Source organism: Quercus suber, unplaced genomic scaffold (assembly GCF_002906115.3).
Source record: "Quercus suber isolate HL8 unplaced genomic scaffold, Cork oak 2.0 scaffold_399, whole genome shotgun sequence".
Lineage (NCBI taxonomy): Eukaryota > Viridiplantae > Streptophyta > Magnoliopsida > Fagales > Fagaceae > Quercus > Quercus suber.
The window spans coordinates 403,202-420,271 of NW_027069850.1; the positions used below are offsets into that span (position 1 = coordinate 403,202).

General features: G+C 32.1%; 1 protein-coding gene and 1 long non-coding RNA gene across 2 annotated transcripts; one reads left to right on the forward strand and one right to left on the reverse strand.

Moving 5' to 3' along the window:
* Positions 1–801: 801 nt before the first annotated feature.
* On the forward strand, positions 802–7,023 carry LOC112016283 (homeobox-leucine zipper protein MERISTEM L1). Its single transcript, XM_024048801.2, is given in 14 exon segments — positions 802–1,797; positions 2,403–2,669; positions 2,782–2,831; positions 2,834–2,898; positions 3,144–3,252; positions 3,255–3,331; positions 3,593–4,030; positions 4,116–4,217; positions 4,344–4,544; positions 4,629–4,803; positions 4,983–5,254; positions 5,594–5,689; positions 5,806–6,192; positions 6,614–7,023. Coding segments are annotated over 12 exon segments (2,178 nt in total). The 5' UTR covers positions 802–1,797; positions 2,403–2,442; the 3' UTR covers positions 6,172–6,192; positions 6,614–7,023.
* Positions 5,747–10,140, reverse strand: LOC136062292 (uncharacterized). The gene is made up of 2 exons (XR_010624073.1): positions 9,605–10,140; positions 5,747–8,636 (listed from the first exon to the last, which is right to left on the reverse strand). It is a non-coding gene; the product is annotated as an uncharacterized LOC136062292 (long non-coding RNA).
* Between the last annotated feature and the right edge of the window lie 6,930 nt (positions 10,141–17,070).

Sequence of the window (17,070 nt, forward strand, 5' to 3'; positions counted from 1 at the left end):
AATTTTGGGCATATATAATGTGACAAACCAAGCTTAAGCCTTATATTTAGACTTGTTTAATGAACGAGCTAACCGAACAAAAAAATAAATAAAATAAAAAATAAATTCTTGAACACACTTAAAAACATTGACTTGATACAAAATAAGTTGAGTCTAGGCATGCTTATGAGGTTGATAATAAGCTTGATATGAACTTGATAATAAAACTCATATCTTACTAAAACTTTAAATAATTAGCAGCTGTGATCAATCGTCTAAACCAAGTAGGTTTAATAATAAACTTGATATATTCTTAATAATGTACTTGTATTGGATATTTTGTTCAAAAACTTGAGTTTGAGGTTTATATTTAACTTTAACTTGGCTTGATTAATGAATCAAGTTAAGCCAAGCCAAATTCAAGCTCAAACATCATTTTTAGGCTTGATTCGAGCTCAAGCCGAACTTGAACATTTTACATTTTGTCGAGCCAAACTTAAACAACTACTACTCAACTTATTTATAATCTTAACCAAAATTCAATTGATGTCTTTGTTTGTTTGTTTGTTTGATGATGTATGAGTTGATTTTTTTTTTTTTTAGAGTAAAAAGAAATACTTAAGAGTTGAAATTTTTAAATATATTATAATAAGTATTACTGTATGAGTTGAAATTTGATCATCTCAAAAGAAAACTTATTCATCTATAAAAAGCAAAGCAATGATTTGGACTATTCTCAAAATTTTCTAAGCTTTTTGAGGCAGTGAAACGGTTGAAGGTTGATGGAATTAAGAAGCCGTAATTTCTTTCACCATAACCTAGAGGCTCTCTCTCTCCCTCCATAAATGCTATTACATCCTCTCAATAAGCTCTGCAATAACTCCTCGCTGCTGCCACATCCTCTCCACCTGTTCCCTACCCTTTTCTTCTCTTCATTCTCTCTCACCCTCTTCAAGGCCTTTTTTTACTTTTGATTTTATCTCCTCTTTTTTCTCGTCCGTTTCATTCTCTCTTTCACTCTCTTGCTCTCTCCCTCTCTCTCTCTCTCACATCTTACATAGCCGCGTTCTTCTTAAACCCTTTGTACTAGTATTACAGTACCAATCAGAATGCCCTAACAATTGAAAAAAAAAATAATAAATAAATAAATAACCCCACTTTTTTCAAACCCTGAAAACTAGTTTTTCAGTGACCCAAAAGTCTCCAAAAACAGATCTGACCCTTCTCTCGTGGTACTCTCCTTACAGCTTCAAAAGGGTTTTTGTGCTTCAAGCCTTCACGCTCAAAACAACTCATATATGTCTGTTTGAACCATATTTTCAAACAATTTTTTACGTTATATTTCACATAAGAGAAAAAGAGGGAGGGAGAGAGAGAGTGTGCGTTGTTGGGTGAGCTCACCGAGATCGTAGTAAGCGTTATAAATCTTTGTTTGTGTTGAAATTTGGGTTGATTGTCAACTCTTTTCCATCAACTTTTAGTCCAAAAGACTGTTTTTTAGCACGTAAGAGCACCAAGGCTGAAAGACTTTTTGGTCCCCTTTTGAAGCCCAAAATCGTAGTCATCTCTGGCCTCTTGCTACACGTCCTATTCTTATTAGGTTCTCTCAGACAGTGCCAGAGAATCTATTAAAACCAACCCCACTAACCTCAACAAGAAACCAAACCCAAAACCTCTTCCTCTTCACGGAGAGAAAAAGAACAAATGTATGGTGTCTAGGGTTTGTGGGTAAGTCAAATATGCCAACCGGATTAATGCTTCTGGTGATTGAGTTAAAGGGAACATAGAGAAGTTTCTTCGTGGCTAAGCAACAATCAGGTTGGCCTTATTTTTATCTTCTTCTATTTCTTTTTTTTTTTCTTTTTCTTTTTCTTTTTTTCTTTATGGGTTTTTTCCCCTCTTCATATGCTTAGTACTAGATGATATACAAAATTTAACTATTTGAGAGCTCAAATGTTTTTCTGGTTTAGGTTAATTTGATAATTTCACTACATTAATCTTTGTCACATATCTGAGTGAGCAAAATTAGAGTTGTACTATAGTGTCTAAGCAATATGATAGTAATAATGTTGAAGAAAAATTCTTGTGTCGATAGAAACGAGTGTGAGGGAGAGAGTGGTATTAATTATTTACATTTTTAAAGGTTTACAATCACAGCCTTACCTTGTACTCAATGTATGTCAACTTTGACAGTGGGAAACAGATTACTTGCCCAAGATGATTTCATCTCCTATTTATTATGTGCACAGTTTTTAATAATAATAATATGGGGTTCTGTTCTTTCTCTCAGATCCTGTACTCTTTTTTAGAGAGTTTTATATATTACTATCACGATATTAATTATCGTTTCCACTGTTCTAGATTTTTTTTTTTTTTTTTTTTTATGTGTGAACATAATTACTTATTCCTATTTTCCCTCGCAGGTTAAAAATCTTAGCTTCAAAATCTTGAAGATTTGTAAAAATGTTTCAGCCAAATATGTTCGAAACTCACCATCATTTGTTGGATATGTCACACAAGTCTGATGATGATGATGATGAATTGGGAAAGCTTAGAGATGATGATTTTGAGACTAAATCTGGTACTGAAACCATGGAACCTCCATCTGGGGATGATCAAGACCCCAACCAACGCTCCAAAAAGAAGCGGTACCACCGCCATACACAGCGTCAAATCCAGGAAATGGAAGCGTAAGCATAAACATTCTCACTATTACATAATGAAAGTCCTTCTGATGTCTGATATATATATATATATATATATCATCTTGTTTAGTGATTTTTGTAACTTGGTTTATATCAGATTCTTCAAGGAGTGCCCTCACCCAGATGACAAGCAAAGGAAAGAGCTTAGCCTGAGTTAGGGTTAGAGCCTTTACAAGTGAAGTTTTGGTTCCAAAATAAGCGTACCCAAATGAAGGTAACACATATTATATATATAAAGTACAAATTTTCAGATTCTTTATGTGATTCCCAATGTATATTTAATGTGGGTGTGTGTAAAAAGTTCATATGGACTCCCCCTTCTAATTGACAAGGACTTGTCATTACTAGATTAAATCATAGTGGTATGTTAAGCATTTAAGCTTATACTGGTTGAAAAGGTTTTGATATATTTTGTGTAGCATTACTGAGTTGTGAATGACTAAATCTACTCTATTATAGGCCCAACATGAACGTCATGAGAATTCAATTTTGAAGTCGGAGAATGAAAAACTTCGTGCTGAGAACAATAGGTACAAGGAAGCCTTGAGCAATGCTACATGTCCTAACTGTGGGGACCTGCAGCTCTTGGTGAGATGTCATTTGACGAGCAACATTTGAGGATCGAGAATGCTCGTTTAAGAGAAGAGGTAACAGCATAAATGTCTTTAGGAGAGCTCATTTCCATTAGCTTATTGGGCTTAAAAAGTTGATAAAAGTATAATTGTACCTAAATTACTTGGGTAAAATAAAGCTTTAAAAAGTTGTACATGAGCTAAATAAGATGAATAAGCTAAAAAAGCTGGGAAAAAAAATCTTACACAAATGGACACACGTGTTTACTTCTAGGAGTTTCTTTTTAGTCATAGGCTTGTGATTTTGAGTTTTTTTTTTTTTTTTTTTGGTTGCAGATTGATAGGATTTCTGGAATTGCAGCAAAATATGTTGGCAAGCCTTTGACGTCATATTCTCACCTTTCATCTCATGTGCCTTCCCGCTCGCTTGATCTTGGGGTTGGGAATTTTGGGGCACAGTCAGGCTTTGTGGGGGAGATGTATGGAGGGAATGATCTTTTCAGGTCAATTACAGGTCCCACTGATGCCGATAAGCCCATGATTGTTGAGCTTGCTGTTGCAGCAATGGAAGAATTAGTAAGAATGGCTCAGGCTGGAGAGCCTTTGTGGGTTTCCAGTGACAACTCAACTGAGATACTAAATGAAGAAGAATACTTGAGGAATTTCCCTAGAGGAATAGGCCCAAAACCTTTGGGGCTAAAGACAGAAGCTTCAAGGGAGTCTGTGGTCGTTATAATGAATCATATTAGCCTTGTTGAGATTCTAATGGATGTGGTAGGAACTTTTCCTATACTTTTTACCGGATTATTGGATTAGATAAACATATTTGAAATGTTTTTTACATTAATGTTATTTTCAGAATCGATGGTCATCTGTGTTTTGCGGTATTGTTTCAAGAGCAATGACTTTAGAAGTCCTATCAACCGGCGTGGCAGGGAATTATAATGGAGCCTTGCAAGTGGTACTTGAGAATTTCATTTGTTCTTAAAGTTATGGTTGAAATGAGTCTAATTGGCTTTCCCTGTAAAGAAAGCTAGTGATTTCAGCAAGGGAAGATATGTACCTAATTAACTTTGTTCTCCTACAGATGACTGCTGAATTTCAAGTCCCTTCACCGCTTGTCCCAACTCGTGAAAATTACTTTGTGAGGTATTGTAAACAGCATGCAGATGGAACATGGGCAGTTGTTGATGTTTCCTTGGATAATCTACGCCCTAGTCCAATTTCAAGGAGTCGACGAAGGCCATCTGGTTGCTTAATCCAAGAATTGCCAAATGGTTATGCAAAAGTAATTATCACTTACCAATTGCACTTTTTTCATACTAAATAATGCAGTCAAGACTAATTGTACAATTTTTTCTTGATTCTTTAGGTTGTATGGGTTGAACATGTCGAGGTGGATGACAGAGCCGTTCACAATATATACAGACCACTGGTTAATTCTGGTATTGCTTTTGGAGCAAAACGTTGGGTGGCTACCCTTGATAGAAAATGTGAACGTCTTGCAAGTTCAATGGCTAATAATATTCCAGCAGGAGATCTATGTGGTAAGAATTGTTCTCTGATTTTACAAGAATAGAAAATTCATTCACCAAACACTTATAAGTGAAGGAGGTTCCAGTTGAGTTAGAGCTTGTTGGCCTATAAACTTCCATTTTACAAGAATAGAAAATTCATTCACCCTGTTTTTTTGTCCTGCCCTTCCTAAATCATTTCTAATTTTCAGTAATAACAAGCGCAGAAGGAAGGAAGAGTATGTTAAAGCTGGCAGAAAGAATGGCGGTGAGCTTTTGTACTGGTGTGGGTGCTTCTACTGCACATGCATGGACAACGTTATCAGCAGCTGGTTCGGATGATGTAAGGGTTATGACCAGGAAGAGTATGGATGATCCAGGCAGGCCTCCTGGTATTGTGCTAAGTGCTGCAACTTCATTTTGGATTCCGGTTCCACCAAAGAGGGTTTTTGATTTCCTTCGGGATGAGAACTCTCGGAGTGAGGTATATGAAGATTTTAGAAATTTGCTTACCATTCTCCTTCTATGTTAAAGGATCTTAATGATTTTGTTGATGATACATTTTTAATTCAATAGATGATGTTTCTTGGTAAATTGTTGTATTTCTCCTACTAAAAAAAATTCAAAAGTTTAAATAAGTAGATTGTGTGATGTAGCTCACAGCCAATATAGCATGTTAATGTTTAAATTGAAGTATCCTACTAGTCATTGTCCTTCAGAGAACATGCATTTCTGTACCATCTTAAAAATATTAGTATTTTGAATGTTTATCTTTGAAGTTGTTGAATTTTTACTAGCTTACGAATTTTTATTTTGTTTACAGTGGGATATCCTTTCAAATGGCGGACTAGTTCAAGAAATGGCACATATAGCTAATGGTCGCGATCCAGGCAACTGTGTCTCTTTACTCCGGGTAAATGTAAGTTTTAGCTATGTGTTGCGCATATCTCCTGCTTAATCTAACTGAAAATTCATCTCACCAAATTGAAGCTAACATTGTATAATTGGAATTCTATGTGTCAATATAAAACGTAGAGTGCAAATTCAAGCCAGAGCAATATGCTGATACTACAAGAGAGTTGCACTGATTCTACCGGCTCATATGTAATTTATGCTCCAGTTGATATTGTTGCCATGAATATGGTCTTAAGTGGTGGGGATCCAGATTACGTTGCCCTTCTACCATCAGGTTTTGCTATACTTCCTGATGGGCCTGGTCTAAATGGTGGAGGAATTGTTGAAGTTGGGTCTGGTGGCTCTCTATTGACAGTTGCATTTCAGATCTTAGTAGATTCAGTTCCAACTGCAAAACTCTCCCTCGGATCAGTGGCAACAGTTAACAGTCTAATAAAGTGCACAGTTGAAAGGATAAGGGCTGCAGTCATGTGTGACAATGCATGATCCACAAGCCTTACACATAAGGTGAACAAAATGTTCAAACTCATTTTATATATAAACTTATAAATCATTTCTTACAGAATAGGAGTACTTTTGTGGGGCTAGGTATTTTATGGGTAATTATAGTTATTGGTAGTGTTCTTTACTATTTTTTCCCTTTCATTAGTATCAGATTTCAACTTAAATTGGTGGTGGTTGTTGTTGTTGATCAGAGAGTATTTAAATCACTGAGGATTTTTTTTTTTTTTTTTTTTTTGGGAATAGCGTAATAGAAATGTAAATATGCTAGATATGTTTGTACAACAAATAGAAGATAACACATTTGGATATTAACATCTATATATGAATCATCGCGATGTTTTATCTTGTATCCAATGTGTTAATTTATTCATTGTAGGGCTTAAGTTGGAAAGGACCTAACTTTCTTTCCCTCTTTATGGTGCAGCAAGAAGAAAAGAAGGGAAGAGAAGAAATGAACCAATAAGGTGATGTGCAGTCCAATGTTCAAAACAGAGGGAAGAAGTCAAGAACGCACCTCAAAATATCCTTGCCCTGTGGTGTTTGTTCCGGCTGAGAAGCAAAAGAGCAAATCACCACCTTGCAAGGGTAATAGGTTCGGGTATTGACTTCACCTAACAAGATGAAAGTACAACCAAACTTTGTTGGTATAAGTTGGAAGAAGTATCCCAATTCAGCTTTTGTTAAATTTCTAGTAGGGCTTTAGGTTTAGGTTTTCTTGTAGGAGGGGCTACCTTATAATCTCTAATCCTTTTCAAATGTACGTCTTAAAAGAGGCATTACTTGGACTATTCAAGTTCAGTGGCTAACAAATATCAGTTATTTTCCTTTCCTCTATTAGTAATTTTTAGAATGAATGAATTCTTGTTCTCTGCAATTATCCTATTATTATAAGACATCTCAATTATAGGGTATAGTTGGTTTCCTGTGGTTGACTGCTCAAGCTCAAAGTAACAAGCAAAGCAAGGAACAAAACTAGTTGCAATCCATTTTTGACTAATGAATTATTTAGGTGGGCTACTTCAAAACGGTGGTGAGAGTTAAAGATTAAACCTGAAAAGGGAATGCTTTCGTTTTTGAAGTCAAATACGACAGCTTGACAAAGCAATCATTCATCCAAATAATTTAATCCAGCTATCAAAGTACAAAGTGAGATTAGAAAGCCAAACGTTCCTTACCGATCAAATCTCTTCCTTTGCTTCACCAAAAATTCCAAATCAATTGCAACTTAAAATGCATTGCCGGATCCTAGAACCCAAGAATTTCAATACAGACAACTGTTCTTATAACTTATAATGCTTTGGTACAATGTATTATGTAGTTCTCATTTTGGAAGTAATTGGCAAACTAGCAAACTATAATGATTACAGACTATAAAATAGAGACATCCTAATACGGCTTTTGCCTCTAGTTCACATGGTGCCACCTGAAAGATACAGAGAATGGCACCAACAAAGGCATGAAGTTTTAAATTAATTAAGTCCCATGTATTGCTATTGCATTTTTTCCAAATGTACTCCATAGTTTAAAAAATTGAGTAATTATAAAATATTTTCGGAATACTATAAATGTATACTCCACCCTTTCACATAATAATAAGACTCACTAATTAAATCCATGATAGAACCCATAATTTATATAAGAACGGGGTGTATGCATTTATAATACTCTCAGAATATTTAATAATTTTCCTAAATAATTATCACTCTATTTAAAATAAATATTAAATAGTCCATATTTGATATTACATATTAAAAAGTATATCTGTTACACATCATTTAAATTTTTAAATAATATTTTATTATATACTATTATATTCCGGAAATTAAATTTGAACTGTGAAATGGGTTCTCTCCTATCATTCTATGAAACTCATTAGGAGCAAGTTAAGGTTGGTCTAGAGAACTACATTTTAGGCATGATATATTTTTTAGTTTTTGGAAGAGCCCAAGTATATATATTCTCATTTTTAACTAGAGTTGTCTTTAAAATAAGAACTGAAGAGTTCTGTGTACAGTGTACCTACTGGATTGCAGCTGCACTAAATTTTATTTCACCCTCCTTATGATCAAATCCTCAGGGGGACAATAATCATAATTATGGTTGACGTGCTCCAAAATCACTACTACTACTCGTATGAAGTATTTAAGGCAATCTTTATGGAAAGAACTGGGTTGTTGAAACTAATCAATATGTAGCAAGAACTCTCCAGAGTTGGGTGGTCTTCATTGCTCCCGAGCAGTAATGTTGGCAGAAGTGTAGCCCTAGTGCCACCAACATCGAAGAGAGGGAATTAGTACCATGAACATTACTGCAAATGTTGCATTGATTTTATTTTACGTACCTTTGTGACTTTGAGCAAAGCCTTTAATTTTTGTCCTTGATTTCGTACCTCAACGCTTAGATTCCATCAGCCAATTAGGCAAATCTCTCAAAAGAATTCAAATCTCCTATTATGTTGCAATAGCAAAAGTTCTTAAAAATGAAAGGTATAGAGAATTGACTAAGAAAATATCTAAATCTAAGTCCAACAGCTTGTGTATGATAAGGTTCTAGAGTCCTAGTATCAAGATGCTGCGTTAGTAACCACAAATTAGGGGCAGCTTCTTTGAGGCGTCAATTCTTTTCAGTAAGTTTAACTGTGCAAATTAAACCTCCACCTCTTTCCAGCAGAAAAAAGTTCAACTTCCTTAAACAAGATGAAATGTATGCAACAGTAATTAATAGCATGCATCGCCAAAAAAATAAATGGTAACAAATATGGAGAGTAGAAACACAAAACTCAATTGCTGCTTATTGGCATGGAATAAAATCCTCTCCATTTCAAGGGGAAATGGAGAGAATCAATTTTACTTTTAAGATTTTATTTTTTAGATCTAATAGGACTTGGATCTAACAAAGCTAGCTTATAAGGTATTTTTTGCTTTTTACTTTTTATGCACAATTTTCTAAAACTTCACTTTTTTTTACTTTTTTAAAGTACAAGTATACTTTAATATACTTTTAGCAAAAAGCTAAATATATAAGTTGTTCTAAAGCAGACAAAAAATATTACCTCATATTATTATTTAATTACTTTCGAATTTGATCTTTAAATTAAAATCTTAAATAACGTGACACTAGATATATTTTTAAATTTATAATATTTAATCTGGATCATAAAATGATTTAATTTAAAAGGAGAGGATCCTAATACAACAAGTATAATCTTGATTTATAAAAGATTATAAGGAAGAAGATTGATAGAACTTATTAGATTCTTGCAACTTAATAAGTTAACACCTTTTGGTATTCAATTACCCTCACCCTCAACTATCAAATTATCAAAAAAAAAAAATACCACTTGAAAACAATTTAGTTATAATTAACAATGAGATGAGATGGTAATTAGACTTGTTGGTCAAGGTTACTGACTTACTGGCAATTTTAGAAAACAATGCTGCTGTTGTAAGAGCCATGCATGCACTGCCACCTTCACGGTATACGAAGTCATTGATTCAGTGCCACCAAACAATATTAAATTGTCACAATATAGATTACTATAGATGCAGCCTAATTTAAAACGCAACGTTGTGAATAGCAGAAAGACATTTAATTTTGTGGAAGAAATTTGGTACCAATATTTTATAACTTGTCGGTAATAAAAAAAGTAGCAGCAGAATATAAAAGATTAATTGTACATACCTTGACAGTATTTAATTAATCATGGCCGAGACAGCAGGAAGAGCAAAAGAATCGGGAGAGAAAACTATATATGCATTTATGGCATTGCAAGAGAATTAACACCTTATTATATTTTGCAGGCACTGCATTGTTTTGCTGTTTCTTTTTCTTTTTCCTGTGCTTGTTTTTGTTTTTGTTGTTGTTCTTCTTCTTTCTTGTCTTATAGGTTAGGATAAACAGAAAAAGGGACAGATAGAAATAGAAGGTAGTTGAAGTTACCGTTGTGCTTTTATTGAGTTCATGAGAGAATGAAGGTGGTTAGGTTTTTGCTTAGCTTTTACGAGGCTCATGTGGTTGAGCTTTAATTGTTACAAGTTCTTTGTTTTGTCAATTGGCACCTAAACCAAATACTACAAAAAAGGGTAGCCTTTTACGGTCTTGAACCTTTGGGGGAAGAAAGGCGAGAGGAGTAACTTCATTGACAGGGACTAATTAAGGATGCATGCAATTCACGTTAAATTTGAGAGTTATGTTTTGTCCCCTAGAAAGCCTTAAACCACCAACTTTAAGAATTTATCAAGACGTAAATCAGGTAGTTAATTAGTCAATATTCAATCACAATATTAAATCATGGATAAACGCATTTAATACATTAAAGAACAAATACACACCCACATCGAGATAGAAATTTGTTCACGGAATGAAAATCCAAACCGCTAAAAACACTCTAGGGCCAAGCTTGGCTCAACAAATCCACTACTGAATGTTGTTGTGGTACAAACGATACTCACATGACCACACATGTAATTAGACTAAGTACTCGCACTCTCTGCTCTTGCTAGTAACTACAAATCCTGCCTTGTGCCTTCAATGTTGTTGCCACAAGTCGATTTGCTAACTGCAATACTAATCTCTCGATCACTCCAAGACTTCTTGAAGATTTGATGTCTCTTTGTGTTTTAACTGCAATACTCACATGGTTACTTTTGTTTTAGGTTTTTCTTGGTTTAGCGTATTTGTCTTCCTCTCTAGTGATTAGTGTTGAAATTTTATTAATTAAGTAGAGCTTTGGGGTTGAATGACTACAAAATAACCTTGAAAAACCAATATCATAAATTTTATAGTAAGGATTCACCCAACTGAATGTTTCGCAAATGAGTCATAAACCTTTATGTCTAAGATTCTAGTCTAGTCAGTAGACTAATCAAGCAATTCACTCGACTGAATTCTTCAAACATGTACATTGAATAGCAATTTTCAATCCTCAACCTCTACTACACCTTACTATTACAATAGAATATTTTTGAACAAATACAAGTAAACTTTGTCATGGAATTTGATAGCAATACAAAGAAGGAGGTCATCCCCTCCAAAATTTTATGTAGTTTTTTCAATGTAAAAAAGATAAATGATGTTTGAGTCAATTTTAAACTGATGATATGTACTCTCAATTTAGTATTGTCAATCCATAAGTTATCAAAAATGGTATATTTACCCTTTTGTCTCACTTTCATCTATTATGAGCGATGGAAAATGGTCAAATTGTATTATAAAAAGTTTCTTAAAATAAATTTAAAAAATGACACAACTCTTTTTCTTTCTCTTAAAGCTCAAATTTAGGCCCGACTATTAAACAAATAAGCTTAAATATAATAATGTATTCATGAACACAAGACTTGATTTAACTATATACAATAGTACATTCTTATATGTATATTTGTATAAAAATAAATTTATATAAACTTGAAATCGAATTGTGTAAGTTTGTAGATAGGTCCATATAATATCAAATTATCATTTATAGTTTATTAATGATACAAACAATTCATTTGTAGTAAAAATTTCATAAAATTGCAAAGGGTAAAATTTTAGTCATGATTTTACTACATAATAGAAAAAAATAAGTTAATCAAGTAACTCATAAACAAGCTCAAGTTTGTTCGACAAGAAAATGTGCTAAGTTTAAAAATGTAATCTTGTTTGATAAAAAGTTTGAACTTAGCTCATATTCAAAATAAAACTAAATGAATAAACTAGTACTTTTAATACTTGGCTCAATGACTTTTATCACATAACTACAGAAGACAAACTCATCAAACCTTGAAAGGATGGATATCACCGGAAGATAATTTTCATAAAGTTTATTTTAAGTGATATGTGGACATAACGGAATTGCTTAGGAATTGGGATTGTCATCAGGGATGTTCTTGGTGTAGTTACTGCTGCGCAGAGCATTAAGGTGCAACCTGCAAAGACATCAATGGAGGGGCAGATATTAGCTATGGTGGCAGGGATTCAGCTTGCTTTGCATCAGAATTGCCACAGAAGTTACAAGCCCAAATTTCCATACAGAGTTGCTCTCTTCTGCCCCATGTTTGTTGCCTAGTGGAAAATGGTAATCAATGGAGGAAACCAGACTTGACATAGAGAAGTTTTAGCAAATACAATGGAATACAGCTTCCTCTAGTAGTAATAGTGAGGCCAGAAAAATGGCAAAGTTTGATTTTGTATTGACTCATCTATAAAATTGAGCCTTTTTTTTATATCTATAAATTTTTTCAATCTTAAATTCAAAAAAAAAAAAAAAAAAAAAAAAAAAAAAAAAATCATCTTTATTATCTATCCTATACTCTCAACTCATCCCCTTCCATCCAAAAATATTCTTTGTAGTTCAATGACAACAGTTAGTTCTTTCTATAGGTAAAAATGCGGTTCAAATCTTCTTATCCCACATATTGTAGAGGAAAAAAAATCCTTCCCACTTTAATTTTCATTAAAAAGTGACTTTGAATAGGCATTTGTAAATGTAACTATCATGTATCTTGATAAATCAGTCAAGTTCTAGTAGCAAGCCAAAAAACATAAAGAATGCAGAATGTGAAATAAAATTAGATCCATTTTGAGGACAAGTTTCAAGCAGAATGGAATGGTCTTGCCTAGTCATGGTTCGGCATGTTGATGAGCCTGCATGTAAATATATATAACTTTATCAAATTTTGAAAAAAAAAAAAATTAATTGTCTTTTGCAATTTTCAAAAAGGAGTCTTACTCACTTGAGGCCTAAAATGTAACTAAAGCCCAACCCAACCTTAAAGAAGATGGCAACAATATAGAAGCATACGTTATTTGGAGATTGGGCTCTGTTGGCCGGATGATGTCTCAGCTGAAGCCCAACCCGAGCTTTGGCAGTTTGGGCTTTCTTTCGCAAATGTGATCCAAGTCATGGAAATAACCAAAGCTTGGGTTGTACTTGAATTGGGTTAAAATTAGCCTTCAAAAAGGTATGGCTGCATTTCAATATTTCAATCCCACTCCCCTGTTTTTATCTGTAAATGGTCCAATAGAAAGCAGTCATGGTACATAATAAGCTCTATAGATTAGCACATAATTTCATTGGTGGGGGGCTGAGCCTTGTAACCTGGGCTTGTGAGTGTGACCAATTGGGCCATTAAAGGATTAGAAATATAATAATTTAGAAATATTAGAATCAGATTTTTTTTTTTCCTTTCTTTTTTTGATAATTTAGGAGATGATGATTTGAAATCCTAAATATCTCCATTAAAAACATTAGTTTAGAATCCTATGCATATGCACAAATACAATTACAAAAGAGAAAAGAAAAAAACACATACACCATATATATATAAGTTTCTACCTAATAAATAAAGATTGTTCATAGTATTATGTAAAAATTTGATAAATTTGAATTATTTTTAGCTAGACAAACAAATGGACTTGGAAAGCATAATCTTTTAAACTATCTCTTCTTCTAATTTTAGATATATAATTAGATATATGGTTGAGTTTCTTATGGTTCATTTATATTAAACTCCTTGTATTTTGTACTAAATTTAATCTCTTGACACAAAAATTAAGAAGTTTAGATGAGACACATGGGACAAAATTTCCAATTGAAATACAATTTGAATTCTAATTGAATTTTCTCTATCTACTAACTATATAAAAAGAGAGAACAGCTTAATCTACAGTCATCTTTAGTTTATTCAATTTGGTGAAGCAAAACTCACCATTTTGCTTGAGCTAGCTTTTTTGTGTTTTTTTTTTTCCTTTTAATATGCAAACACAATATAGTTATACTGACTTAAAATATTCTTACAATATTTTCACAATTATTGAGATGATAATTTGCTCAAAATGAAATAATAAAATATAAGACTGGGACCAACCACAACTAAAATTAATTGTATTGTGAAAATGTTATAACATCTTGCTGTTGTCACAATATTTTCACAATTATCGAGATCTCAGTTCCTTATAGGTCAAATAATAATAATAATATATTATTATTATTATTATTATTATTATTATTATTATTATAATAAAATGCTAAATTCACAAAATTTTCACTATAATTTCACAACAAATTTTAAGTGGATAAAAAAGTGATATCAGTAACAGGCCTAGTTTAAAATTGGTAACAATTTTTAATCTAAAATTTTTCGTGAAAATGTTGTGGAGGTAGCATTTTTCTAAAATAAAATATCATATTAGGACATATCATAGCTGAAAATAAAGGTCTTGTAAAAATATCATGACATTTTGTTGTGTTCCTAGATTTCTTTTTTATTTTAGTCAAATTGGGTGAGTCAAAATTTATTATTTCACGCACAGTTTTCTTATGTTGGCTTTTTTTTTTTTTTTTTAATACACAATTCAAAGTGGTGGTTCCAATTTAAAACCAATAGCAATTTGCCACCTAAAGTTTATTGTGAAAATATTGTAGACGTAAAAAATAAAATAATAAAATATTAGACTAGGACCTACCACAATTGGAAATAAAATATATTGTGAAAATGTTGTTATATTTTGTTGTGTTCCTAAGCTTCTTTTTTGGTTTAGTCAAATTTGTTGAGCCAAAATTCATTAAATTCAAGCACTATTTTCTTCAACTGGTTTATTTTTATTTTTAAAATGCACAATGTAAAATCAGTTACAATTTACCACCTAAGATTTGTTGTTAAAATATTGTAGACATAGCATTACTCTAAAATAAAATATAAAAATATTAGACTAAGACCCACCATAGCTAAAAATAAAAGTATTGTAAAAATATTGTGATATTTTTTGTATTCCTACCATTTTTTTCTTTTTTTCTTTTTTTTTCTTTTTTTTGGATTAGTCAATTTGTTGAGCCAAAATTCATTGTTTTATGCACAATTTTCTTGGGTTGGCTTTTTTTTTTTTTAACACATTGTTTAAAGTAAAAATAAAATAAAAACACATACACACACAAAGGCAAAAAAGTACTTTCCCTTTATGTTTGGGGTAGTTTCATTCCTTCCCTAAACTAAAGAAGCATATACCCCACCTATTACACTCTTAGATAAACCCTAATGAAATCTTATGATTTCTAGAATATTCTCTTGTGCAATGTCTAAAATACACTCCACTAAATTTTAATGTCCTAAAAATTTTCTTCATGTATTTTGAATTTTACATGATAGTCATGCTTGGAAAGTGGGAATTGGGATATATGGTGTTCTATTTGTCACCTAGAAAACACTAATTTTAAGTTTAAATCTTCTATACTTATAATTTTATCTAAATGGAAACTTTGATGACATATGTCTTTTATTATTATTTTCTTTTTTAATTTATTTTCTTGCTTAAAAGGGTTTTTCATATTAAAAATTTAGTAAACTAAATATCGAAGTTATGCTCATAAAATAAGATAATAAAGAAGGATGCATGGATAACAAAATCTTCATTGTAAATGGTTGCTGGTATTTCATTTGATGAAGAGTTTAAATTGTAGCATATATTATCATTCATTGCAAAGTTTTATATATTGTGACAATGCCTTATCAAAATTTAGTTGTTTATTATTGGAAGATAATAACATTCATTATCATTCTTAGTTTAATTTCTTAGTGAGTATTACCTTTAACCAATAGATTCTAAGAATTGTTTCAAAAAAAAAAAAAAAAGATTCTAAGAAATTGTCATAGCTAGTAAATAGATATTCATATGTTAAATAGCTATTCTAAATTTAAGTACATGGCTTTGTACTTCTTAAAAAAAAAAAGGTAAATTGCAAATTATACCCCTAAAACTTGGGAATGTTTGAATTTTATACTTTAAAGTTTTAGAATTTAGATTTTACTCCTTAAAATTTGACGTGTTTGGACTTTACATCCTAACGTTTCAGAATTTAGATTTTACCTCCTAAAATTTGGAAGTATTTGAATTTTACATTCACAAATTTTGAAACTTTAGTGTAACATCCAAATACTCCCAAACTTTAAGAAACAAAATTCAAACAACTCTAAACTTTATAGGTTAAAATTCAAATTTTAGAACGTTAAAGTGAAAAATCCAAACACCTCCAAATTTTAAGGAGTAAAATTTAAATTATAAAACTTCAAAGTATAAAATTCAAATACCCCAAATTTTAAAAGCCTAATTTGCAAAAATCCAAACTTTTTGTGACGTCAACTTTTTTATTAACACGATTCAATCGTGCAAACGTTGTGAAACATTTTAATATTTCTAATCATGTTATTCTGGATATTGAACCCTGGTCACATCGGGTGGCTGCCGTAAGGCCTTGAGTTAATAAGGGCCCCTCGTTGGAGTATTGAGCTGTAACATGTGTTCCTTGTGGTTAGATACAACGAACAGCAACGTTTAAATGGCACCATCCCGGAGTCCCGACCATGGTAGGGACAACAAATTGAAACTTTAGTACAATATATAATAACTAAACAACAAGAAGAAGAAAAAAGACGTATCAAAATGTGTGGAGCTTTGTGCTAAATTTTAGTATCACAAGCATCACGTGGGTTAGGAACTCCTAGATATTTTGGGAAAAAAAAAAAAGTCAACAACTGAAAGTTGACGGTTCAAGTGGATAAAGTAAAATCCACGTTTTGAATGTGTTTTTATTCTTCCTCAAAAAAAAAAAAAAAAAAGAATGTGTTTTTATTGTGCACAAATAAAAGTGACACCGGCCCATCTCTTTTTCAGTCTTCTTTTATCATACAATAATTGTTAGTTTCTTGGTTAATAATTGACTAGACAACATACTAAAGGGTCTGTTTAACAAAGACTTTTAACTTTTTGTCTAATTTAAAAATAAAATAAAATAAAATAAAAAAACTAGCTTATATTAGAGCTATTAGTGAGTCAAGATTTTATAATTATTGAATGTTTAAGCTCATCTCAACAATAGAAATAAAATATTCAAGCTCGCAACTCAAG